General features: G+C 51.1%; 1 protein-coding gene across 3 annotated transcripts in view; it reads left to right on the plus strand.

Moving 5' to 3' along the window:
• RNFT2 (ring finger protein, transmembrane 2) overlaps positions 1–24,910 on the plus strand; it is a 54,726-nt gene that overhangs the window by 7,369 nt on the left and 22,447 nt on the right. For all 3 annotated transcript variants that reach the window (XM_045200744.3, XM_045200745.3, XM_024567092.4), the window contains 3 exons: positions 1,404–1,480; positions 4,483–4,583; positions 8,086–8,239. In XM_045200744.3, coding sequence (XP_045056679.1) covers positions 1,404–1,480; positions 4,483–4,583; positions 8,086–8,239 — 332 coding nt within the window. The remainder of the gene's footprint in view (positions 1–1,403; positions 1,481–4,482; positions 4,584–8,085; positions 8,240–24,910) is intronic.

Genomic DNA, 24,910 nt, shown 5'->3' on the forward strand with positions numbered 1-24,910 from the left:
ATGCTCCATGCTGTTGGGATGATTGGGAAGTAAGGTGACGACTCATGAAGTGATTAGCCTAGAACCTGACACGCACTTCACACTCAGTAAGTGGTCTCTGGACCACTGCTCTTGTTCTCGTTGTTACTTACCGTGGTCTTGCTGTGCCCTGGAGAGTTCTGCGCGTTGTTCTGGCCCTGCAGGAGGAGTGACACAGTAGTGCAAGCCATCTCGTGGCCTATGACGTCCCACAGACAGTATCTAGAGGAGCGTAGGCCATGCTTTGTGTCTTTTTGCCCCTTTCTGGTGAGTCCTGGCTGACTCACACCCCCCACCTTCCCTGTTGGGGCGCTTCCACGGCAGCCCCTCCCTTTCCATTCCTACAAATGGAAGCCTGTCTGTTCCCCTTTTATGTGGAATTCCAGCAAACCCACAACCTTCCTTTTATTCTCAAGTATGGTCGTTTTCTTCTTCAAGTGGCAGGTTGGTTTATTTGTTTGGTAATCCGAGGGGGACATAGAAGAAGGAGTTGTAGGGTTGCTAGTTTTTATTTTATATATTTCCAGTGAAGAAGTATATCTTTGACAAAGTAGATCCAGAAAAATACCGGGGGCACACTCCCTCTTATTAAAAAAGTAAAAGCGAACCGCGAGCCTGTGAAGCTGCATGCGTCGAGTGGGGGCAGAATCCTGTCTGAGGTTGTGAGCGGCAGGATTCGCGAGGCCCTATTCAGGGAGAATTCCGAGATCGTAGCTTGGCAAACAGCGGCACTGAAGGAATTAGGATAAAATTCAGTTCTGTTCCTCCATCTGCCAGGGTCATGTTTTTCGGTCAGCAGGAGTTTTTTTTTCCCCTTTAACATCAAACTTTTATTCCTTATGGTGTCACAGTCTTTTTCTATGTATGCTTTTATTACGAATAACACACCTCAGGTTCTTTCTGAAAGTAGGAATAACCATAGGTACCACTTACTAGCTGCTAGCGGTGGTGCTCTGTGAGCGTCTTCCGTCCAGGAGGTAAGAACTGCTGTTATTCTGTCCACTTTATAGATGAGGAAAGTGGGGCTCGGAGAGGTGCAGTGACTAGCTTAAGCTCACACAGAGAGGGGTGGCAGAGCCAGGATTTGAACCCAGGTCTTACCACACTGCACAGCCCATGCTCCTAGCCCTGTTCAGTGCAATACTGGAGAGTGGCCTCTAACCCTTCCCCACATCAGGCGCCTACGTGCAGAGTGGCTCGGGGGGCCCAGTGATTTACATGGCAGCCCAAATGCCCCAGAAGTGAGATCTTCTCTCTTCTGAGGTTAGTCTGTCAACCCCGAGAGGGCAGGGACTTCTCTGCTGAATGCTGCACCCCGTCCCCAGTAAGCCAGGGCCAGGCCTGATGCATCTAAGTGGCGGTGTCGGCCCTCCTCTGTCCCGCAGGCATTGCCGTGTGCATTGGGATGGCCACCACCTTCGCCTATGCCAACTCCACACTCCGAGAACAGGTCTCTCTGAAGGTGAGTCACCTGGTGAGTTAGCCTCCTATGGCTGCTGTTACAAGTGACTGCAAACTGAGTGGCTTAAAACAGCACCGGTGGGTTATTTTACAGTTCTGTCCATCGGAAGTCTGAAACGGGTCTCTCTAGGCTAAATAAGGTCAAGGTGTTGCCAGGATGGTGTTCCGATGGGAGGGTCTAGAGGAGGATCCGTTTCCTTGCCTTTCCCAGGATCTGGAGGTCACCCCCACTCTTCGGCTCTGGCCCTTCCTCCTCTTTGAGCAGCAGTGCATCTCTGTGACCATCTTCCCATAGTCACACCCCCTCTGACTCTCCTCCACTGTGTCCCTCTTCCATGTTTGGGGACCTCTGTGATGACATCGGGGCCACCTGGATAACCCACACTCGCTCCCCATCTGCAGAGCAGCTGATTTGCAGCCATAGTTCCAGCTGCAGCCTTTACTGCCCTTTGCCACGTGATCTAACATATTCCCAGGGATTGGGATGGGGGCATCTTTGGAGACCATTCTTCTCCTGCCACCCCCAGGCAGATCCCTTGATGTGCCATCCGTCTTCCAAGCCCTTCTACCTACAGGGTTCTCCCAGCCTGGTGCCTTTACCCACCTGGCATTCAACCGGTTGGCTCACTTCCGACCCATCCTCATGGTTAAGGCCACCCCACCGGCACTGCTGGGTGGCCGTACAGCTTCACCACCATCTTCCTGAATGCCCAGCACAGTGCTGGCCTATTGCACGGCTCATCTTGCAGATTTGTCCCAGCAACCTGGCGGGGGACGGGGGGAGGCAGTCATTCTTACCTCATTTTCCCAATAGGACACAGCAACTCAGGGACATTAAATTCCTTTCCTGAGGTCCCATAGCCCGTGCCAGTGGTGGTATCACGGTATGAACCCAGGCACTGACCCCTAGGCTGCACTCACCCCAGGTTCGAATTCCAGCTCCACCCACCTACAGGCTCTTCAGGTACCTTGGTAACCTCAGCCTCAGGAAAAGGAACTATTCACACCAACTTCTTAACCAGTAGAGAAGAACAAATAAGATAATGTAGACAAGGTGTTTAGCACAGTGCCTGGCACATTGGTAACATTTAATCAAGCTGTGTTTAACAGGCCTGTGCTTTGTGCTGTGCATGTGACCCCCGACAGCCACCATCCTCTCCGATCCTTCTTTGGGGCCATCTGCTTTCTCAAAAGCACCTGGGCCACCATGCATCAGGGAGGGCGGCTCAGTCTCCGTGTGACACAAGCGCATTGATGTCCAGAGTCGGGCGTGGAGCCAGAGGTCCTCCCTGACCCTTAGTGTCTTCTTCATGCAAACTCCTTTCTGCTGCTTTTTGAACAGCAGGTTGATGGACACCTTGATGGGAGCCTTCGGGGGCTGGCTGTCCCTCAAATGCAGTAACATCCAGATGGTGGCTTGACTGGAATTTTAGGGGGTAAGACGATACCTGTATCTATGGACAAGCCTCTAGGGGTCCTTGAAACTTATGAAGTAAAGCCACCGGTGATGCTTCGCCTGTCTGCACGTACTCTCTGTGAAAGAGAGTCTCCATGACTCTTAGTAAGTTTAGGAATCTCAACTGAGTATTGGAGAACTACCCTCTTGGTCCCCTAGAGTCTGGCTTCTTGGGGCAATGCTAATTCCCTCTTTCTCTTCCACCTTTGGCTTGGGTTTGCAGAGGACTCAACTGGAATCCATTATTTATTGGGTAAAAAGGGCTGCCGAGTGGATTAATCACATTGATAAGAGCAGTTGGTTGGTTGGAGGTGGTTTCTAGGGTCATTAACCTTGACCGCTCCTGGAATAATGGGTGGATGGAGATGCATTTATTCTGTCTACTCTGGAAATATGCATCGTAAGGGTGCGTGGGGCGCTGAGCTGTGTCTGGAGACAGTGGAGCATTTACTGAAACCGCAGGGAAGGTTACACTGGGAAAGATATGATCTCATCCTATTCCAGCAAAGCAGCCGCCCTGGTCCAGGAAGAGACGAGCTTTTGAAAATCAGCAGGACGGGGGTCTACATATGTCTCCCTGGGTACAGGGGCGGGGACACGCCAGCCCGGCGCCTCCTCCAGAAATTTCCGGGGATTGCTCTCAGGCCAAGAAGCTTCTGGGAAACAGCAGACCAAGGCTTCTCTTCCTTGGGACCAAACAGAAATGAGGCTGGAGAAAGAGAATTGGGGCCAGGGCTTTGATGGCCAAGTATACGACTTTGAATTTAATCCTGTAAGTGAGGCACCTTGCATTGAACAGTGGGTCCAGGGCAGCCGCCCCAAGGCCTGTGCTAGCAAAAGTGAGAACAGGAATTTCCAGTTTGTAGTTGTGAATTGTCTACTGGGTTGTAAATTCTGAGTACTGCAGGAGGTCCTACCAGTTAGTGAGCCTGAAATATGAGCCTGTACCAGACTCAGTGTGGACATTTATGAATTTTACTTAATTCTTCATGAAACCCTGATTTTAAGTGAGGGCACAGAGGCTTAAAACATGTGCCCTTGGGCCAGAGTCACTTAACCTCTCTGTGCCTCAGTTCCTAACAGTAAATATGAACTCACATTTCCTGCACCGTTCTAAGTGTTTATGTACATTAATTCTCTCAACTCTATAAGACAGATACAGTATAGACCCATTTTACAGATGAAGAAAGGGAAATGAAAAGTTTAAGTAACTTGTCCAGGGTTAGATAGTCCCCAGGTGGCAGACCAAGGATTTGAACTTGGGCTTCCAGCTCCAAAGACTGTGCTGCCAAAAACCTGGCTCTCCTGCCTTTCCAGGTGATTCTCCAAGCAGGTTTCCACTTTTCTGTCACCTCTTCTGTAACCCTCCCCTGGGTTCCTGCAGGAAGGACAGATGCTGGTGCCCTTCCTGTCACCACGAGCCCTGCATCCTCCCAACCTTGGAAAAGGGAAACATTGTCCCGTATCAGAAAACATTCTGGAATGTCCTACCATGTGCACCTTTGGCGTGGCAGCGCCCCCATAGATCCCTTGCCCTTTGTCTGCAGGAGAAGAGGTCGGTGCTGGTCATCTTGTGGATCTTGGCCTTTCTAGCGGGAAACACCCTATACGTGCTCTATACGTTCAATTCCCAGCAGCTGTACAACAGGTGAGCAGGGGAGTCTGCCCCCCAGTGGGCAAGTGGGGGACGTGGGCGGGCTTGGGACACACAGCCCTTCGCTGGGGAGCGGGCACCAACTCTGTGTCCCCTTGTGACCTCCAGACGCCACCCTGGCGCTACAAGCACTCATGCGTAGAGCGGAGCTCTCCAGTAGAAATACAACGCCAGCCCCATGTGTAATTTTCTGGCGGCCACATAGTGGCCGGGGGCGAGGGCCTGCCAGTGAGGGCTGCAGGATGAGCTTGAAACTCGAGCCAAGCTTTCCGATCGTGTACATGTCTTCCAAAAGTGGACTGTGAGGAGCGAGCCGTTTCGCTGCGTTCTGGGGCCACCCCACACAAGCAGTTTAGGGAGTAAGCGCCAGGGTGTCAACGCACATCCCACACACCGGGTTCATTGTCTGGCCCGGAATTCCAAGACCCTGACAGATGCTCGAAGGTGGAGTCTCCCAGAATCTTGGGTGAATTCGTGTCGCTCTCTGGGCCCCATCAGAGACACCGGCCCAGCCCACTGTGCCCCACCAGACCAGGGCTGAGTCAGACCTGCAGCCCAGAGGAGTAGAGGAGGACAGAGAAGGGCTGTACCCCCTCCCTCATGGATGCCACTGGTCCAGAGACACCCACAGCTATTATGTCCTCTTGTCCTTCCAGCAGCGTGTCGCTGTCCCATTTCACAGGTGAGGAAACTGAGGCTAACTTAGTGCCAGTAAGGAGCCCTTAACAGCAAGCCCGAATCTCCCCAGGAATTGCAGTCTGATGGCCAACGTCAGAAAGCCTTCGTCCTGCCCCTTCCCAGCCTCGTGCCCTGTGGCAAGTTACGGAACCCCTTCGAGACACCCCCGAGTTTCCTCACTCATGAAACTGGGACCCAGTTCATCTTTGCCTGAGCGGGCTAATTATTCGGGACGCCAAATGCGATAATACGTGGAACGTACTGGGTGAGCCAGGAAACATTTGATCTAATCATAATCACATCATAATATTGTTCTTTTATGATGAATTACTGTACCGATGGGTGCTAGTGCCTACTGAGCAGCACTGACAATAAAATAGATCAGTTTATTGAAGTTCACGGCCTATGTTATAAATAAATGGACTTAGTGATTAATCTGTGGAAGAACATTTGCATTGCGCCTCCTCCAAACACAAAAACGAACACAGTGCAAAACAGAAGAAGTACCGACACGGTGAACGAAGGCTCAGATGGGTGAGTTTATCACCAGCCGGTGTCTCCGAGATAAAGTGGAAAGTGGAAGGCAGATCTCCCTTTGATTGTGGTCCTAGAAGCATAAGGGCGTGGAAGTCAACCAGCCAACCCGTGGTGTCCCCAGAGAAGGACAGAGCAGAGGTGGAGAAGGGAGCTCGGGGCTGCTACCCTCTCCCTGTACTATAACGTGAACAGCCACTCAAACTTGGATGCAAAGGATTCCACCAAGACAGGGCTGGGGAGTGGGGAGCCCCTGAAGGTGTTGTGAGAAATTGCCCAGATAGATTGTTTTCATTGATTTTGCCCTACACTAGCTAGCTCTTTAAAGATTTTTGTTACAAGTAGAAATAGGTTTTTAAAAATAGAAGTGAAAAAAGAGACCAGTTCATTCCTAGGATACTATAGTAAAGAAGCCTCGGTTTTGCACCTCTTCCCACCAGACCAGCGGAGTATAGTCAGTCATCCCACCTTGTCCGCGGGGGATACATTCCAAGACCCCCTGGTGGATGCCAGAAACCACAGATAGTACCAAACCTTATACACACTGTTTTTTCCCCACGTGCATACCTGTGACCAAGTTCATGGCTTCTCTATGGTGTGTCTCAATTGGCAGCGTCACTCTTCTTGCACTTGGGGGCCATTCTAAAGTAGAATGAGAGTTACTTGAACACAAGCGCTGCAAGGTCCCGACAGTCCATCTTTTCTAACCGAGACATCGGAGTGGCTAAGGACGGGCAGGTAGCATCTATGGTGTGGAAATGCAGGACAAGGGATGATTCGCTTCCCAGGTGGGACAGAAAGGGGCGGCGCAGGACGTCGTCACGCTACTCCAAATGGCATGCAGTTTAAAACTTACGCATTGTTTATTTCTGGACTTTTTCGTGGTTAACCACTGATAACTGAAACGCAGAAAGTGAAACGGCGTGTAAGGGGGAATTAGTGTATGATGCACTGAGGAGGCATCCGCTCTGGGCTGCGTGCGTTGCTCCCTGCTCTCCGGGGACACAGCGAGGCCTTGTCTGCCCTTTGCTAGGAGCCTCTAACCTGACGGGAAGGAACGTGAGGGGTCCAGCACAGAGTGGGTGCTGGCTCCAGTCCCCACTACCAGTTTCACCTTAGATGCCTCGGGCAGGCAACGCCACTCTTAGCGCCCCGTTTTCCCCAGCTCAGAATGGGAACACCTTAGCACCTACTTCGTAGAGCCTTTGGGAAGCTGCAGGGAGTCAGCCACATCGGGGGTGCAGTGTACACACCCTCAGAGGCAGCGGGGAGCAGTGCTACTCCACGTGTGGTCTGCGGGCCAGCGCCAGTTTGAGCCAGTTTGTCATCAGCCTCCAATGAGGTAAGTGCAGAAATTCGGCATGAAGGTAGCTTAGCACAGAAGGGCAAAGTGGGCTTACGCACGCCGAGTAGCACTGCCATAGTGAGAACTGAGAGCGTTAACTGCAGCCAGGATGCCCGGGTTGCAATCTGCCTCTGTCCCTTCATATTTGCGGGACTTTGTGTGTGTTACTTTACCTTGCTGTGCCTCGGTTTCCTCATCTGCAAAATGGGGTGGATAACAATGCTGGCCTCATAGAGTGGCTATTATCGTCATCGTCACGGCTGCGGGCAGATCTCTCGTGATTCCATTATCTCTGAATCCCACCAGTGATACTATGAGGGGAGGTATGATTCCCATGTTATTGATGAGAACACTGAGGTTTATGGAGCTAACAGTATTTACCCAGGGTCTGATAAGTGAAGAAGCCTGGATTCAAAGTCAAGTGTGTCTGATACAAATGCCCGTTAGCATGCAGTGTGACCTTGGGCAACTTACTTCTCCCAGCCCCAGTGCCTGCTTTATCAGGTAGGGATAAGCACACTGCGCAGGAGAGTACAGAGCGTAAAGAGCTCAGCGTGGCGTCAGGCACATGGTTTTCCTCTTCCCTCCTTCTCTCCCCCCTCCTTCGTAATGTTGGCCTTTCTTCCTTCCATTCTTCTGCTTCCTCTGGTGAAACCTGTTATGGACCCATGAAACTGTAGGGGACCTTAACTAATGATACTCCAGGCCAATCTCATCTTTTAACCCTCAAAGGACCTGAGGTTCAGAGAGGTTAAGATACCCCTCTGAGGTCACACAGCAAGTTACTAGCAGATTCAGAAACAGGACACAGATGTCGGACTCCCAGTTCAGTGCTCTTTGTACAGGTCATATTTATAAGGCTCCCAGAGTGAGTGGAAAGAGCTGCGGATGGCCAGGGAGCAAAAGTGAGGATTCTGACTCTCCGATTCCCCGCCGCAGCCTCATATTTCTCAAGCCCAACCTGGAGACCCTGGACTTCTTCGACCTGCTGTGGATCGTGGGGATCGCAGACTTTGTACTGAAGTACATCACGATCGCCCTCAAGTGCCTCGTCGCGGCCCTGCCCAAGATCATCCTGGCTGTCAAGTCCAAGGTAGGCACTGGCTGCGGCCACTAGGCAGCCATAGTCATACATGCGGGGGATTCAGGGCACTTTCTGGAGGAGGAAAGAGTGGGTGTGAGCAGAGCTGATGTCATCGTAGCAGATGAGCAGAGCCTGAGCTAGTGGATCTGTCACTCACCTCTTAGGTTCCTTGGAGCCGAGCATGGCTCTTAGCTGTCAGCACCTGCCTGTGGCGCCTCCAATCCAAGTGCATTTTTCTCTCAGTTTTGTTGTTCCAAGCTGACTTTGATTTGATTTTCACCTGAAAAAGGAAAAAAGCCATGTCGACATGCCCTGGTTCCATTTCTCCCAGGGAGGGATGGTTCGCACAGGTTTTGATGCTTTGTGGCTCCGGGAGCCTGTCTTGTAAAGGGAACCAAGGCTCAGAGGGAGAGAACTCTATGGTTGACTAGTGATGTCTGCTGTGGACACAGCATGGGCAGTGATGGCGATGACTTCTTGCAGTGCACTGTAGGGGAAGGCCTGCAGGCATGTGTCGGGTTGCAGGGGTCTGGTGTGGGGATAACCACTGTAATTCAGAGGACTGGGCAGGGAGAGGCCACAGCACCTTTAGGAGGTAAGTCTGGCCAGTGCTTCTGCAGCAAGATCCCAAGCAGGGAGTCTAGGCAGAGGCAGGTGGACTGAAGACTCCTGCTTTTCATGCTGTGAAAACAGCCATCTTTTCAGCTTCAGAAAGCTTAGAGTCGGGTTGGCGGAAGAGCTGGTGTGGAATTGGCTGCCCATCCAGGTGTATGAGAAAACCGCCCTTCTGTGTTCCTCCTTCATTCGTCTGCTAGAATGGCTCACAGAACCCAGGGAAATACTTACTTAATTTACCAGTTTGTTAATTACTCTTTTATATTTATTAAACATACAATTATTAGAAATATAATTTGTTTTGTAGTCCATGTATTTTTATTACAGACTGCACATTATACCTGTATCTTACATAGAGACTTCACATCAGTGGCTGAGAGCAACATCAGTTTGGTGTCTTACAGTTCTGGAGGTCGGACTCCAAAATGGGCTCCACTGAGCTGAAGTCGGGGCATGGGCGGGGCCGCGTTCCTCTCTCCGTCTTCGTGTTACCGTACTTCATAGGCTTTATTAGGGGGTTACTAAGTGTGTGGCCATTATTCATAATAAAGGATGTGATGAAGGACCCAGGCACAGCCACAAGAAGAGGTACAGGGGACGAGGCCTGGGAGGGTTCTGAGCACGGGAGCTCTGTCCCATGGAGCTGGGGTACACCGCCCTCTTAGTGTGTAGATATGTGTTCACCAACCCAGAAGCTCTCTGAACCCCACCCTGTTGGTCTTTTCATGGGGGCTCCCTCAGGTAGACGCGATCAATCAGTAACTCCATTTCCAGCCCCTCTCCCCTCTCCGGTGGTGCCGCCGAAAGTCCCAAGCTGCTACTTACGGCTTGGTCTTTCTGGGGACCAGCCCCCATCCAGGAGTCTACTAAGAGCCACCACAGTAGAACAGAAGAAGCTCCAGGAAATTTCAAAGGATTCAGGAGTTCGGTGGGAGATGCTCCCATCACTCCGGAAATGTCAGCAGTCTGAGGAGCTGTGTGTCAGGCACTGGGGTCAAAGACTAAATATTAGAGCAAATGATTCTTGTAAATAGGGATGCTGGGAGAGAGGATAGAGACCGATGTGGGTATTTATTATTATTTCACACCAGGGTAATCTGAGTCCGACTTTATCCCCCTCTCTCCCCACACACTTCACTTTCAACTCCCCTCCTCCTCCACCTGTGATTTACCCATATGAGCCAAAGTCCTAGGCTGTTGAGATTTGCTTAGATGAAGACAAGAGGGGAAACAGTAGGTCTGAAGAACCCTGAGAGGCCTCCCACGTGCCCTCCCTAGGTCACAATAGCCATGATCATCTGGCCCTTGAGCTCACGCCGTACCAGGTGGGTACCAGGGACCTGACGCCAGGAAGCAGCGTGGCCTAAGGTGATGCATGTGGACTTGGGCATTGGACATGTGTACATTCAGATCCCTGCTATCCCCCTTCCTAGCTGTGTGACTTCGTACAGATGACCAAACCTCTCTGAGTCTTACCAATGAGAGTCTCACCTGTCAACTGATGAGAGTAACAGCACCTTCCTCCCAAGTATTAACCTCGTAACAACTTTTGCTGGTGGGAAACAGAAAGTGGTTTGCCCCATGCCCAGCACAGATCAAATACTCATTAAATGATTCGCAACACTTCTAAGCATTAGTTATGACTGCTAGCTCTGTATTAACAAGCTGTGTGACTTAGGAGAGGTTGCTTAACCTCTCTGTGCCTCAGTTCCCTCCTCTGTCAAGTGGGGATGACAATTGTGCAGGATGCCTTCCTTCTCCTCCTCTAGATACTCTCTCCACCTTTCTCAACCTGCTGTCTGTCCAGGAAGCTGGCCTGGGTGAACTGTGTCAACAGGCTCCTCTGGCCCCTGGCTCCCGCTTGGGCTGAGCCGACGGGAGGCCCAAGATGTGTGGAAACGATAGGGAGACTTAATGTATGCGGACACATGGAGGGGTGGGTTGGTCACCGCCTGGAGAAGAAGCAGGGAAGGCTTCCCAGACCTTTGGCACCGCTGGCTTCCCACCACTGGCACTTGTACTCATTCCACTGCCTCTCTCCCACCCCCACCCTCAGCCCTGTTCTTTGTGCTCCAGCCAGACCCTACTTTTTCCTTTTCTTTGCTTACGTTAACTAATCTGACATGTGCTAGATGCTCTTACCCCATTTTCCAGATGAGAAAACTGAGGCACTGCATGCTAACTCCCCTGTACAGCTGCCAGAGTGGGCGGTGTGTGGCCCTGCCTCCTACCCACTGCACCCCGATCCTCCTGCCTCAAAGAACCTGTCCCTGACTCACATCTTGACTAATTCCTGCTCCTGCAGATCACAGCCTCCTAGGAATCTTCCCTTCAGGCTAGGGACGGTGCCCCTGCCGAGGACTCTCGCAGCGCCCTGTCCTCCCCCTGTTCCAGGCCTCACCACCCTGACTGTAATTGCTTGTCTAGTTGTCTGCCTTCCCTGCTCGAGCGTAACCTCTGTGCCAGCAGGAAATGGATGCATCTAGCTTGTTTGTTGATGGATCACTAGTATCTGATATGTACACCAACGTGTTCGTTGTATGTATGTATTATAGTTGGGTGGATGGGTAGGCAAGTGATTGGATGGATGGATGGATGGATGGATGGATGGATGTGTTGACAGTCTCATCAGCTACACTAACCCTTCACCACTCCTCTTGTAACAGCAGCGAGAGCTTATTTTGTATTCTCAGCTCAGCTCAAACCTCTTGTATGTGGTGGGTGTTCGAACACCTCTGTCACAAGGACACAGAAATCCACCAGGCCAAGGAGTACTTGCTTCCCTGTGCTAGAAAGGACCAAAGAAACCCGGCAGTCAAACTAGTAGTAGTCACTCCAGCTAAGCATGGCTAAACAACACTGGGAGCCGGGCGCAGCATTAGGCAGTGCCGTTTGTTCGAGGAGTATTGGCTGAACGCCGTCTATGTGCCAGGCACTGTTCTGGACACTGGGGATTATCAGTGAACCAAGTAGACAAAAATCCATCTACTGGAGGCATTGTCTTGTTTAATCTTAACAACTCTGGACGGGGGTAGATGCTGTTGATATCTCTTTTCACAGAACAGAAGCTGAGTTAAATAACTTGCCAGGGATTGCAAACCTCATAGTAACAATGCTGATAGCATTAGGCGCAGCTCAAGTGGGGAGTCGGCCCTTTGTTTGAGCCAGGGAGGCTCAAACTCGTTCCCTCCCGACATCTGTCTTACAAGGCAGGTGCTGCTGTGTTGCAGGTTTCTCCATTGAGATAAAATTCACATAAAATTTACGAGTCATCATTATAAAGTGTACAATTCAGCGGCATTCACTGCATTCACAGTGTCGCGGCTCCATCACCACTGTCTCATCCCAAGACACTTTCATCAGCCCAGAAGGAAACCTCGTACCCATTAGCAGTCACTCCCCCTCCCCCCAGCCCCCAGAAACCACGAGTCTGCTTTCTGTCTGTGGATTTACCTATTCTGGACATTGCATGTGAATGGAATCATACATCATGTGATCTTTTGTATCCGGCTTCCCCCCTTTACCGTTATGTTTCCAAGGTTCACCCGTAACTGTAGCCTGTGTCATCGCTTCTTGTGGCTGAATGATACTCCATTATGTGGCCAGACCACCGTTTGTGTATTCATTCATCTCTTGGCCGACATTTGGGTCGTTTCCACTTTGGGGCTATTGTGAAGAATGCTGCTTTGAATGCTCGTGGACAAGTATCTCTCTGAACACAATTTTTCTCGGTCCTAAGGTGACTGTTTGACTTTGAAGAACCACCCAACTGCTTCCCACAGCAGCTACACCATTCGGCACTCCTGGCAAGTGCTGTTTTTATCCCCGTTTTTCAGAGGAGAAAACAAACACAGTGAAAGGCCGAGAAAGCAGCCCAAGGCCACACAGCTTGGAGGTGGCTGAGTGGGGATTTGAACTCAGGAAGTCTGACTCCAGAACCCCTGCTCTGAATTACTAGACAATACTCCTCCCATCTGAGTTCCCCGGACTTGTTAGGGAGGTTCTGCAGAGCTGACTGAGGAGTGGAGTTCCCGGGCACCATCTATACAAAATCTCCCCAAGTTCAGGCCATACCTACCTCACTTCCTTCTCCTTCAACTGGGCACTGCCGGGGGCGAGGGGCGGAGATGGCACCCGGCACCTTGTCCCTGCACCACCGAGGTGTAGGCGACAGTTATTAATGTCCCCTTGGCAACTGTCCAGCTCCCTTTTTCTGATTATTACTATTTTATTCGGCGAGATTAATGTGCCAGGTCAGAGCGTAATCCAGCCTGTAAAAAGTGATGTGAATAGTCTTCTCAAGATAAATTGCAGGCTTGGGAAAGGTTCACAGCCTTTCCTTGCCTGTCTGAGTGCTCTCCCGAATCCTCATCAATCCTTGTCTGGGCAGCAGAAAAGGACGGGTCTTCATTTGCAGCTGGGGGGCGGGGGGGAAGAGCACATCTGTCAGGGGCGCCTAATGGCTCACGGCGCAGATGCGCCGCCCTGCGCCTCCACGCCACCCACTGCGAGGGTGGGTGGGTTTTTAATATTACAGCCGTCATCCTGGAAGGGCTTCTGGTGTTCGGGTTTGCCTGATGGCCCCACAGTCCCTGACGTGTGAGGCTGAGGGGGCCGCCAATTCCCGCGTGCCTTCTGACACCGAGGATCTGTTCAGAATCCTCTGCCACCTGGGCCTCCCAGGAGAGCCATGGCCGTCGGCTGGCCAAAACGGGTGTGGGGTTAACGGTGGTGACCACTGATCTCCAACCTCCGTGCCAACCCTCACGCCTCCCCGGGTGTCTAGGGCGGCCACCTGTCATCATAAATCCGGATAACTCATATAACCCGTACATCTCGGCCCTGCCTGGTCTGGCTCTCACCCACGTCTCCAACCTCCTCACTCTGGTCCCTTGCTCACTCTGGACCAGCCAATGGTAGCCTGGCGGTACCCTCAGTGCGCCAGCGCCTTCCTTCTCAGGCCCTTTGCACTGCTGCTCCCTGTGTCCGGGGAAGTCCTCCCTGTGCTCCCACGGCCGTCTGCGACCTATCAGTGAAGGCTCGTTCCCATGTCATTTCCTCTGAGACCCTGTGCCCTCCCTGAACACCCTGTTGAAAAGTGGCCGTCAACCTGCAGTATCACTCCACCATTTTACTTCCTTTCTAGCACGTACTGGTATCTGAGATGATGGGGTGGCTTTGTGTTCATTTCCTACCGCCCCCTGCTGGAGTGTGGACTCCTGAGAGTGAGGCCCTTTAGGTCTGTCCCATTAGGTCTGTCTCGACTCCCAGGAAATGCACAATAGATACGATGGGCTGAATAAGGAGCCTCTGAATAAGGAGCCTCGTGTTAATTATCCACCAACGGTTCAAACCAGCCTGCTGCTTCCCCACCACCCAGAGCTCTCCTTGGCTCCCCTTCGCTTATTAACGCCACTGATGTTGCCCAGGACCCGAAGATGCTGGACCCTGAGAATGTAACCATAAGTAAGGTGCCATCCAACTTCACTCTCTTACCTCCATCTCTGCAGATGAAGCTCGTTTTTGTATTAATCTAACCCAAACTAGTTAAGAAGGCCAATCTCTTGTCCCAGAATCATAGACTCCAACTTCTACTGTAAATGGTCATAATAATTAGAATTTGGACTTGTCCGCATTACTCCTTCCTTTATTAAAAGGAAATACTCTTGCACCAGGGTTCTAGACCTGCTCTGTTTAATATGACCGTCATAAGCCGCCTGAGGCTCTTTTTGTTTAAATTAATTAAACTTGAAATTCAGTTCTCGGTTATACCAGCCACGTTTCACGTGCTCGATGGCCACACATGGCTAGTGGCAGCTCAGACAGAGAACATGAGCATCATCATAGAACATTCCATGGACAGCACTGTTCTAGAATATTCTCCGGACAAGGTTGGTTCAACCTCCCAAGAGTAAGGGTAGCAAGCAGCTGTCATTCCATGCATTTCTCAGGTGGAGAAAAAGTAAAAGCAGGCATTTCTTTGAAGAACTTTCTGGTGGGTGGCCATGAAATGGAGACAGCACTGCAGAGGAGAAGGAACACCCAATGTGGGCCAGCGAAACTGGGTTCAGATCCAGACCCCTGAACTTATTACCTGTGTGATCTTGGGCAAGTGACCTCACTCTCTGGAGCCCCCAGCTTCCTCATCGCTAAAGTGGTTGTTTTCATCCCCTTAAGGTTATCAGAAGGGAGATGGCCAGGTATCTACTTACTGGGGAGTTACTAGGACTAGCTGTTTCCAAGACAAGAAAAGGCTTAGCTGAACTGTTTTCGCCAAAAAATGAACATTGGACCAACTTTCTGTCTTTCCCATGAAAATATGAAAAGGGGAGCCCTTCCCACCTCTGAAATCATAGCTTCTGGTGGTTCCCATTGATTGCATCTTCTTCTGTCCCGGAGTCAAGTATTCCCCTCTCTCCCCATGCCCCTGAGCAGACACCTGTCTACGCCAGGCCAGGTCTGGGTTCCGCAGGTCTGTGGTCCTCCCAGCACACCGTTCTGAGCATGTAGACACAGAAGTTCTCGAAGGGCCAGCTGCACCTGCCCTTACTCCCCACAGTGGGGCTAGCAGGGGTCAAAGCAGCGGTCCCAGCAACAGGGACATTCGACAATTCCTGGAGACATTTTTGGTTGTCACAACCAGGAGGGGGTGCTGTACTGGCGTTTAGTGGGCAAAGGCCAGGGATGCTGCTAAACATCCTACAACTCTCGGGACAGCCCTCTCCCCCCTCCACACACACAGATGAGAACGATCCAGCCCCAAATGTCAGCAGTGCAGAGGTTGAGAAGCCCTGGGACCAACACTTGCGTTACGGCCCTGCCTCAGCTGCCCTGCTGTTGTGTGCTGAATTGTGCCCGGTCAGAAGGCACATGTTGAAGGCCTGTTACCCCATCACCTCACACTGTCTGTGTTTGGAGAGAGAGTCGATAAAGAGGTAATTAATTTAAAATGAATGGGCCCTAATCTAATGGCTGGTGTCCTTATAAGAAGAGGAAATGTGGACACACAGAGGGACGACCATGTGGGGACACAGGGAGAAGATGGCCGTCATGTCTGCATCAGCCCTCCAGGCTGCAGTTCCCCGTGACGGCCTCCCGAGAAAACCTGTACACCTATGTACCATTACCTGCAGTCCTGGGCTCTTTTGAGAGTGCCCTTACAGCCATTCAGAAGTCTCCCAGCGTTTTACCATCCCCCCCGTTTGTTGAGGATACTTTATTTTTGTGATTGGTTATGCAGTCACAGGGTCCAGAAGTCGAAACTCCACCATCAGTGTGTGGTGGAGAATTTCCTCCCCTCTCCTGTGCCCAGACACCCACCTCCTCTCCTGGGAGATACGTCCTCCCGGCATCTTTTCCCAGCAGTTGTGCGCACGCACAGTCGACCCTGGACAACACCTGTGTGAACCTTGTGGGTCCGTGTATACATGGGGTTTTTTCAATGAGTACAGTAGATGTCTTTTTCTTACCATTTTCTTAGTAACATTTTCTTTTCTCTAACTTACTCTATTGTAACAGTACAGTATATAATACAAGTAACACACAAAATGTGTGTTCTTTAACTGTTTATGTTATCGGTAAGGTTTCCAGTCAACAGTAGCCTGTTAGTAGTTATGTTTTCAGGGAGTCCAGAGTTATACACGGATTTTTGATGGTGCAAGGGGGTCCGTGACCCTAACTCTCATTTTGTTCGAAGGTCAACTGTGCAAACAGATGCATGTATATGTCCTTCCCACCTGATCTTTACATATACACAGCAACATTCGAAGGCAGCTCCAAGTTTGTTTTTTTAATTTTATTTAACCATTTATGTTGGAGATCGTTCCAGGCACATACATACAGAAAGCAGCATGATGGTTAGAAGCCGGAGGGCCTGGGTTCACATCCTGTTTGAGAAGCTCTTTGACATTTACCAGCTGTGTGGCCCTGCACCTCGTCTGCTTGCTTTCATTTCTTCATCTGTAACGTGACATAATAACAGACTATTAGTTTTCCATGGCTACCTAACAAATCACCACCAATTTAGCAGCTTTAAAAACACCCATTCGTGAGTCACAGCTCTGCAGGTCAGAAGCTAGGGGGGTGTGACTGTGCTGTCTGCGTAGGGTCTTTCAAGGTCAGAGTCCAAGTGTCCTCCAGGCTGGGCTCCAACCTGGAGGTTCTGGAAGAGGATCTATTTCCAGGCTCATTCAGGTTTTTGGAAGAATTCAGGTCTGTGCAGTTACAGGATTGGGGCCCCATTTGCTTGCTGGCTGTCACCAGGGGTTCCTCCCAGCTCCCAGAGGCCATTCTGTGGTCATTTCGCGTGGTCTCTTCCATCTTCAAGCCAGAGATGACAGCACGTGGAGTCCCTTCTGCTCCTGCTTCTTTTCTGCCCGACTTTCCCTTCTGCTGTTAAAAGGCTCGTGTGATTAGATTAGACCCACTGGGATAGTCTCCCTTTTGATGAGCTCAGAGTCCACTGATGAGTCACCGTAATTACATCTGCAAAACTCTTTTTATAATATAACATCATCCAAGTGAAATATCTCATCCTAGTCACCGTTCTGGGGATTAAAGTGGAAAATTTTGGGGGGTGTACAGCGTACTACCTCAAAGGGGAATGTCAGGATTTGATTGTGGCGCTCAGATTGTGCAATCTATACAAGTTAGCTTGTTCACAGCTGCATTTTCTATTGTGGAAACTGTTTAGCTTTATTATGGGGGTTTTTTGATCTTCACCCAAGGACATTTCTTCATTGTTTTAGAAAGGAAGGAAGAGAGAAGCATTGATTGGTTGCCTCGCTTACGCACCTGGACCGAGGATCAGTCCCGCTACCCAGGCACATGCCCTGACTGGGAATCAAACCCACAACCCTTCAGTCATGGGGCAGCGCTCCAGCCAACTGAGCCACGCTGGCCAGGGCTGTTGCGGGCTTTTATAAAGGGAGCCTCTAAGAACGCTTTGGTAGTTGTGGATTATTTAGCCTCCGTGGACCTGTGATCCTGTGGTTCTACTGGCCTCTGCTTACTTAGCTGTCAGCTCCCCCCCGGTTCCCTGAAGGCACCGTGTTTCAGCCATCTTCATCTCTCGGCACACACGAACTAAGCACTAGGACTCTGCCGCCGCTCACCGAAACACAGACCATAGTCTTTGCCGATCTGACCAAACAAAAGGTGTAATTTTGATTCATTCACACTGGACGGCTGTTGCTGCGTTGGCTGTTGTCATTTTCCTATTTGACAACCTAAGGGGACAGAGGTCAGTGCCCCTGATTAAATAGTCAGGTGTTGCATGCTTTAAAAATTCTTGCAGCCCACCAGGTGAAAACCGCTGCCTTAAGACAGTATCAGTCCCCTCGCTTATTTTCCTATGGCCCTCTCTTCCCTCGCTCTTAACCACTTCGCTCTGTAATTATCTGGGTTATTATCTCTCCACTGGACCATAAATTTCAAGGGGCGGACACATGTCTGCTCATTCACGGATGTGGCCCAAATCTTTAAAAAAAATTGTTACAGTGACCCTGTGAGGGAGATGGCCATGCCTGCTTAAACCTACATTACAAATAAAATTGAGGCTCAGAGAGGGTCCACAGTCCATCAATTCACCTTGTAGGTGGCAAAGCTGAGGCCCAAACCCATCTCTTTTGACTTAAGACATCACAGTGAGAATAACAGGTAATATTTCTCCTATTCCTTCACGTGTCCGCCCTGCAAAGGGCTTTATTTGCATCTTTGCATGTCCTCCCATCAACAGCACTGTGAGTTAGGTGCTGCTGCTATTCCCACTTTCCAGACAAGGACACAGTCACCCAGGGGAGACCCCCAGCCGCTGAGCAGCAAGGCCAGGCTGGCGGACTGGCGGGAGCTCTGTCTGCAGCTGTTCCTGAAGCTGTTGGACCTTTCCTCGTCGTCAGGTTTCACTGGAGCAGAAAAGAAAGCCCACAGCAAAGATGCTAATCCTGGTATTACCTAATGCTAGTGGGCCTTATGCTTTACAAACACTACTTCCACCTCGGTCATTGCCGAGAAGACTCTAGAGCATGTAAGTAAGAAGGACAAGCGAGAAATCGTCTTTCCCTGGAAGCGCTGCTGCGGGGTCACGGAAAGAGCACAGACTCTGAAATTTAACAGGTTCAAATTCTGGCCCCGGTGCCCGCTGCCTCTGGGACCTGGAGTAACCTCGCTGAGCCCCAGGGTCTGTCTTTAAAAAGCGGAGTATCCGGACTTCATAACCCTGTTAAAATAATACCAGTGCCTGTTAGTTCATTATTGCTTTTCTAAAGACGATCAGGAGCATTAGCACTTATCCATTTATAGGTTAAAACAAGCAAGAAAGTCAGAATCTAGCCCAAATCCGATGGAACAAAATACCACTTACTAAACTATGATGCGGGGGCCTTGCGAACGTGATAGTGGGCATTTTATTGAAAAGCATTCCGTGGTCAGATGCCTTCGGGGGACACTGTGCACATTAGTCACCCCTGGCACGCAACTCAGTGAAGGCTCTGAGAAGGCCTGCAGCCAGGAAGCTCGTTTCATCTTGTTTGACATTTCCCCAACTTCTCACCATGGAACCCTCAAACTGAGGGGTACGGCATGCTGCAGAACCGAGGTCAGGGGGTGGCAAACTACAGCCTGTGGACCCAGCACGTGTTCTGGTGAATAAAGTTTTAGTGGAACATGGCCACGCCCATCATTTACATATTGCCTGGGCTGAGCTGAGTAGTGGCAACAGAGTCTGGAAGACCCACAAAGCCTAAGTTATGAAGTGTCTGGCCCTTGAATAATAAGTTTGCTAACCCTGGCCTGGAGTTGGCACTCCTAATTCCTTCCAGTTTGGGCTTTGCAGGAGGGCTGTGTCTAAGAGAGAAGTCGGTATTCAGCAGCAGACAGACCTTTGGGGAGCTAGAAGATGCCAAGGGGGGACATCTGGCCAGGAGGCTCTGCTGGAAACCAGCAGCAGTGAGTTTGGCCACACGTCAGTTTTAAGGACCCGACTATTCGAAATTGCCAGGCTGACTTTTAGTCCTCCCCAAAGGCAGCAGGCAAGCCAACAAGGCCCCCTGTGATCGCACCGATCCCTACGATTTGTTCTGTCCTTTGCTCTGCTTCCAGTTGGTAGCTAAGTATACAAACTATTCCCTGGAGAAGTATGAGGTCTGAAATGGCAAACAGCCTAGGAGCTGCCGTTTGCCAACCTGTGCCTGTGTCAGGCATCACGAACCTGTCATGGCTTCGCCTCGCCTTGATTCCTCTCTCAACACAGCAACCCAAGCAGCCTCTACCAATCAGAGTGTAAGAGGAAGCCCAAGCCTTAACTTCAGTTGTTCCTTGCAGAGACAATGGACCATTCTGGCATCTGCAGAACTCTGTGGCCTCTCAGGGGATTGGATGAAGCCCACCCAGATTATCAAGGATCATCTCCTTTACTTAAAGTCAGTCGATTATAGATATTAACCATATTTACAAAATAGCTTCAAAGCAACATCGAAATTGCAAAACTGGATACTGTGCCCTAAATTGAAACGTAACAATGAACCACCACAAACACCCCTTAAACAAGATGCTAATCTGGGGCCAGAGGCCCAGGAAGTGTTCATCCAGTCCAATTTACTGAAATTTTTAAAAGAAAACATGGTTGTTGACTTGGATCAAAAGTCATTCAATTTTTTTTCTCCTTAGAGCCGTTCACATGAAGAACTACTAAGCCTTGCATTCTCTGAACAAGCCCCGCTGGATCAGGGCGTATTTCCCTTCTGATGCGCTTCTGGGCTCCGCGCGCCAGTTTTACTAAGGGTTTTTGAGTGTTCCTCTCCCTTTGTAGGTGACTTCCCCAAAATTGCTCCGGTTGCATTCGCTTACTTCGCATCGGCCACTGCTTAGTCACAGTTGCCACGTGGGGCGCTAGGGAGCAGCTTCTTTGGGCCGGGTGCCAGCGGACCTGAGCAGCAATCAGGACGCTTACTTTGGAGGAGGAAGGGGAGAGTGGACGTCGGGAGGCAAGGGCAGACTCTGTCCCAGAATGATTGTAGACGAGGGACCCGAGGTCCCGCAAGGTGTGTTCCCTTACCCAGGGTCACACAGCAAGTCTGTGGCAGAGCTGTGACTGAAGCTAGGTCTTCCAGATGCCAGCAGACCCATAATAAAAATGTTAAAAAATATTCTATGATAATATAATAGAGTAATAACAAATAGCTAACGTGCCTAGTACTGTTCTCAGTGCTTCGTAGATGTAAACTAGTTGTTATCCCCGATTCGCAGATGAGGAAACTGAGGCACAGAGAGGGTCAGTGACTCACCAAGAGCGCACAGCTGTAAGTGGCAGGGCTGGGATGTGAACTCCGGCAGTCCAGTCCCAGAACTCCCACTCTGGACTGCTGTGCAGTCCTCTCTGCCCACCTTTCCCCGCCCCTGCCCTGCTGACGGGTCACCCCAGCTCAGACAGCAGCAGCAACTACCCTGTGTGGCCAAGGGACGGTCAGAATCACTCCCCGCCAGTCCAGCCGCCGCACGCCCTCATCTCCCAGGCCCTCTGGTCCAGAAGCTTCGCTACCCTGCCCCCCTCTGTCTCAGGGCCGCGCATCATTTTTTGTCGTTGATCATGTTTTGTTTTGTTTTGTTTTCCTTCACTCTGTTCCCTGGGAGACTCTCAAAGGCTACATTCTACCGCCAAGGGACACAGAAGGGACAGGGTCTGAGCGGGCACCTGGGATTTCCCAAACCCCAGCTTCCACCTGGTTGGGGTTGGGGGGGGGGTGTTTTGTGTTATTTATTTATTTATCTAGTTCTGCTCAGTTCCACACCCCCCAAGCTGTCGTTCCCCACTGGGGAAGATGAAAAACGGCCTCAGACAATGGGAGACAAGGCTTGCCACATGGCCCCTTCGGTTTAATTTCCTTTAATTCATTTTATATTGAACCAAATGATACTGTTTGTTTTTAATGGCAAACACTCAGCACGGAGGAGGGGCGGCCAGGCCTCCTCCTGGGGAAATTAGGAACACAGCTGCTATTTAAACTCTCCTGCCACCCCCCTCTCCCCAGCACTGGGCCTTTGCAAATCACTTTCCAGGTTGAAAGATGATACCTTTCACCGATGGTCACAGTGGAGAGAGCTGGCCCCGGCTCCATCCCAGCTGCAGTCAACCCCTCTTAGGGCGGCCGCCCCATCCCAAGGCCTGCCCTTCTCTGGGAATCACTGGATACTCGGGACCAGCAGGACCGGGACCGTGGCTGTTCCCGGTGCCCCTAGCCGGCTTCCCAGCCCATCAGTGAAAACCGTGGGCGGGCACCTGGAGCCTCCCCCAGGAACCAGGGAACACAGAGGTTGGGCGTATCCATTCCTTCAGCACCAGGGAGCAGCATCACGGGTCAGTCTGCCTTTTAACCAGATTCACACGTGTGCGAAAGTTGGAGACACTCTAGTCAAGGGGAGAGGTCCTTCCACTCGGGCTGTGGGGTGGCCTGGTGGTCCAGAGCTCCTCTGAAGCCTGAGATAAGCCAGTATTCTTCCAAAGCCCCCTTTTGGCTTAGGGGAGCCAGAGTCTCCCTTAAGTTCCGTGCAGGTGGCGGGAACTTGAATGTGTACACCAGCCTCCTGGGCTGAGGCTGGGGGAACTCAAAAGCCTTTGGCCTGGCTTTGACTGGGGCCAACCCACAATGATTAATCCCACTTAGAACATTCCAGAGGCCTCTCCAATCCCTCAGAGGCTGGACAACACCCCTGCCCTCTTGTTCACAGACTGTGAGACCCAGAAAGACCTTCGTAGTCTACCCAAGAAGAAACTAAGGCCCCAGAGTTACTGGTTTCAGGTCACGTGATTTAACCAAGTCATATATTCATTCTATGAATATTTACTGTGCAACAACAGGGTGCTAGGTATCCTGCTAGGCATGGCAGCTACCCAGACCTGGGGCTTTTGAGATCAGAGTTCACAGTCCTGTGGGGCTACAGGTAGTTAACTCCAGGGCCCTCTAGGAAAACAGATAAGGAGCGCCTAACCCAGCCCTGAGCAAAGTCTCCCTAGATGGGGTGACCTTGGAACTGAGTTCTAAAGGGTGGGTGGTAGGTAGCCAGGCAAACAAAGCCAAAAGGGCACGCCAGGAGAGGGGACAGTCGGAACCGGAGCACAGAAGTGGGAACAGTTTGGCTTGTGCCTTTTTCCAGGTAACTGTTAAACATCTCCAAGGATGATATCTGCCATGCTCTGCTTAGGCAGAGTGACACCTGGTAGGTGTGTGGTGACTGTCAGACAAACAGCCGATGTGTATAGGTGGCTGGCATGAATTTGTATATGGGACAAGGCAGGGAGACCCCAGTCCCTGGCTCTCAGGCCCCGCCTATCCCAGCCACATTGTGGGAATGAGGTGGCAACCCCTATCTGGGCTGCTGCGGGGAGTAATTAGCCAGTTAAGTGGTGATTATTTTGCTCTTCTCCAGCTAAATGATTAGGGAGGCTGCCGGGCTCCCTGAGGTGGCCTAGAAAGTATCCCCTTCACCTCCTCTCCCTGAGCGGGGACCTGGAGTTGTGCTGGGGCGGCCTCTCCACAGTTTTTCTGTCCTTGGCATTCACTGTTGTGGGTGGGGCTGTCCCGGCTCACGTTTCCCCCAGAAGTTCCTCTGCCCCTGGGGAGAAGAAAGGGGCTTGGACCTGGGATCTGGCCCCGGGAAGCCCACTGCTTACATTTCTTGACTTTCAGCGTGTCCAGAAAGGTTTCAGAGGTGATCTGGGGCTGCGGAGGCAAGCAGGTCCCAGTTTGCACCCTCGTTCTGCCATTTCCATCTGTGTCGCCTCCAGCCAGGCACTGCCCCACTTCGTGCCTCAGTTTCCTCATCTGTAAAACAGGTACTGCTGTCTGCCTCTCAGGATTTTAGGGGAGACTTGAGGTGAGCTAACCAATAAGTTCAGACAGTGCAGGTGGGGTGCTTTTCAGCAGTTCCCGACACGCAGTGGAAGCTCCGTGTGTGTGCACGCTGTAGGCCGCCCCCACCCATGGTTTCCCTTTTCACCGTTTCGGTTACCCGCAGCCAGTCGTGGTCCAAAAATATTAAATGGAAAATTCCAGAAATGAACCATTTATAAGTTTTCAGTTGTGCGCCCGTCTGAGTGAGCAGTATGATGAAATCTTGCGTCATCCTGCGCCGTCCAGCCGGGACGTGAATCATCCCTTCGTCCAGCACGTGTCCACGTTGAGGTCTCCTGGGCTACCTGGCCTGCTGTCAGTCACTTAGTAGCCATTTTGGTTATCAGCTCGGTTACCGTAGAGACCACAATCACATGACTCTTATTACAGCGTGTTGCTACAAGTGTTTTGTTGTTGTTGGTAATCTCTTGCTGTGCCTCGTGTGTAAATTAAACTTCATCATACGTGTGTGTATAAGAAGAAACTTAGTGTGTTTAGGTTTGGTACTCTGCACTGTTGCGGGCATCCGCCGCCCGTCTGGGACCGCATCCCCCGAGGGTACGAGGGAACTACGGTCTACGTTTTTCTTTTTGTGCATTCTCCTCGTGACCCTCACAGGTCAGGACTCTGTCGCAGGTTGCAGATTGGGGGTTGGAGGTTAAATCCAGGCCTTGTTGCTCAGAGGCTGAGAGCCCACTAAGGCTTGGCAGACTTCTGGCTCTTCTTTTTTGGGCCCAGAAGTGCCAAAGTCAGACCTTGAACGGGCCAAAGAAGGAGAGAAATGTTACACTTCCTAATTCCCTATATATGCCCAGCCCTCGGCTGCGTCTTAGAGACGTCTGGGTTGGAATCTGACTAGCTGTGTATCCTCAGGTCAGTGAGTTCACAGCTTCGAGCTTCCGTGGCCACATCTACGATGGGGCTGACAGGTAGTTGTACCTGCCTCAGGGAGGGGCCCAGTGAGGGGCGGACAAGGTCATGGATTTAAAGGCTTATTATTAGCACAGGGTTCTCAGGGCCTGCCAAGTCTTTGCCGCGAGGATAAGTCCTCATTCACAGTAAGTAATGGCAGCAGAGATGCGGGCGTAGGGGGAGGCGCCAGAATGGAGAAGGGGAGGGGTGTGCTCTGTCCCTTTGGGGGCTTGACTAGGCTGCTACAGGCACCTGGGGCTTGGTGTTA

Source organism: Desmodus rotundus, chromosome 7 (genome assembly GCF_022682495.2).
Source record: "Desmodus rotundus isolate HL8 chromosome 7, HLdesRot8A.1, whole genome shotgun sequence".
NCBI classification, from domain to species: domain Eukaryota; kingdom Metazoa; phylum Chordata; class Mammalia; order Chiroptera; family Phyllostomidae; genus Desmodus; species Desmodus rotundus.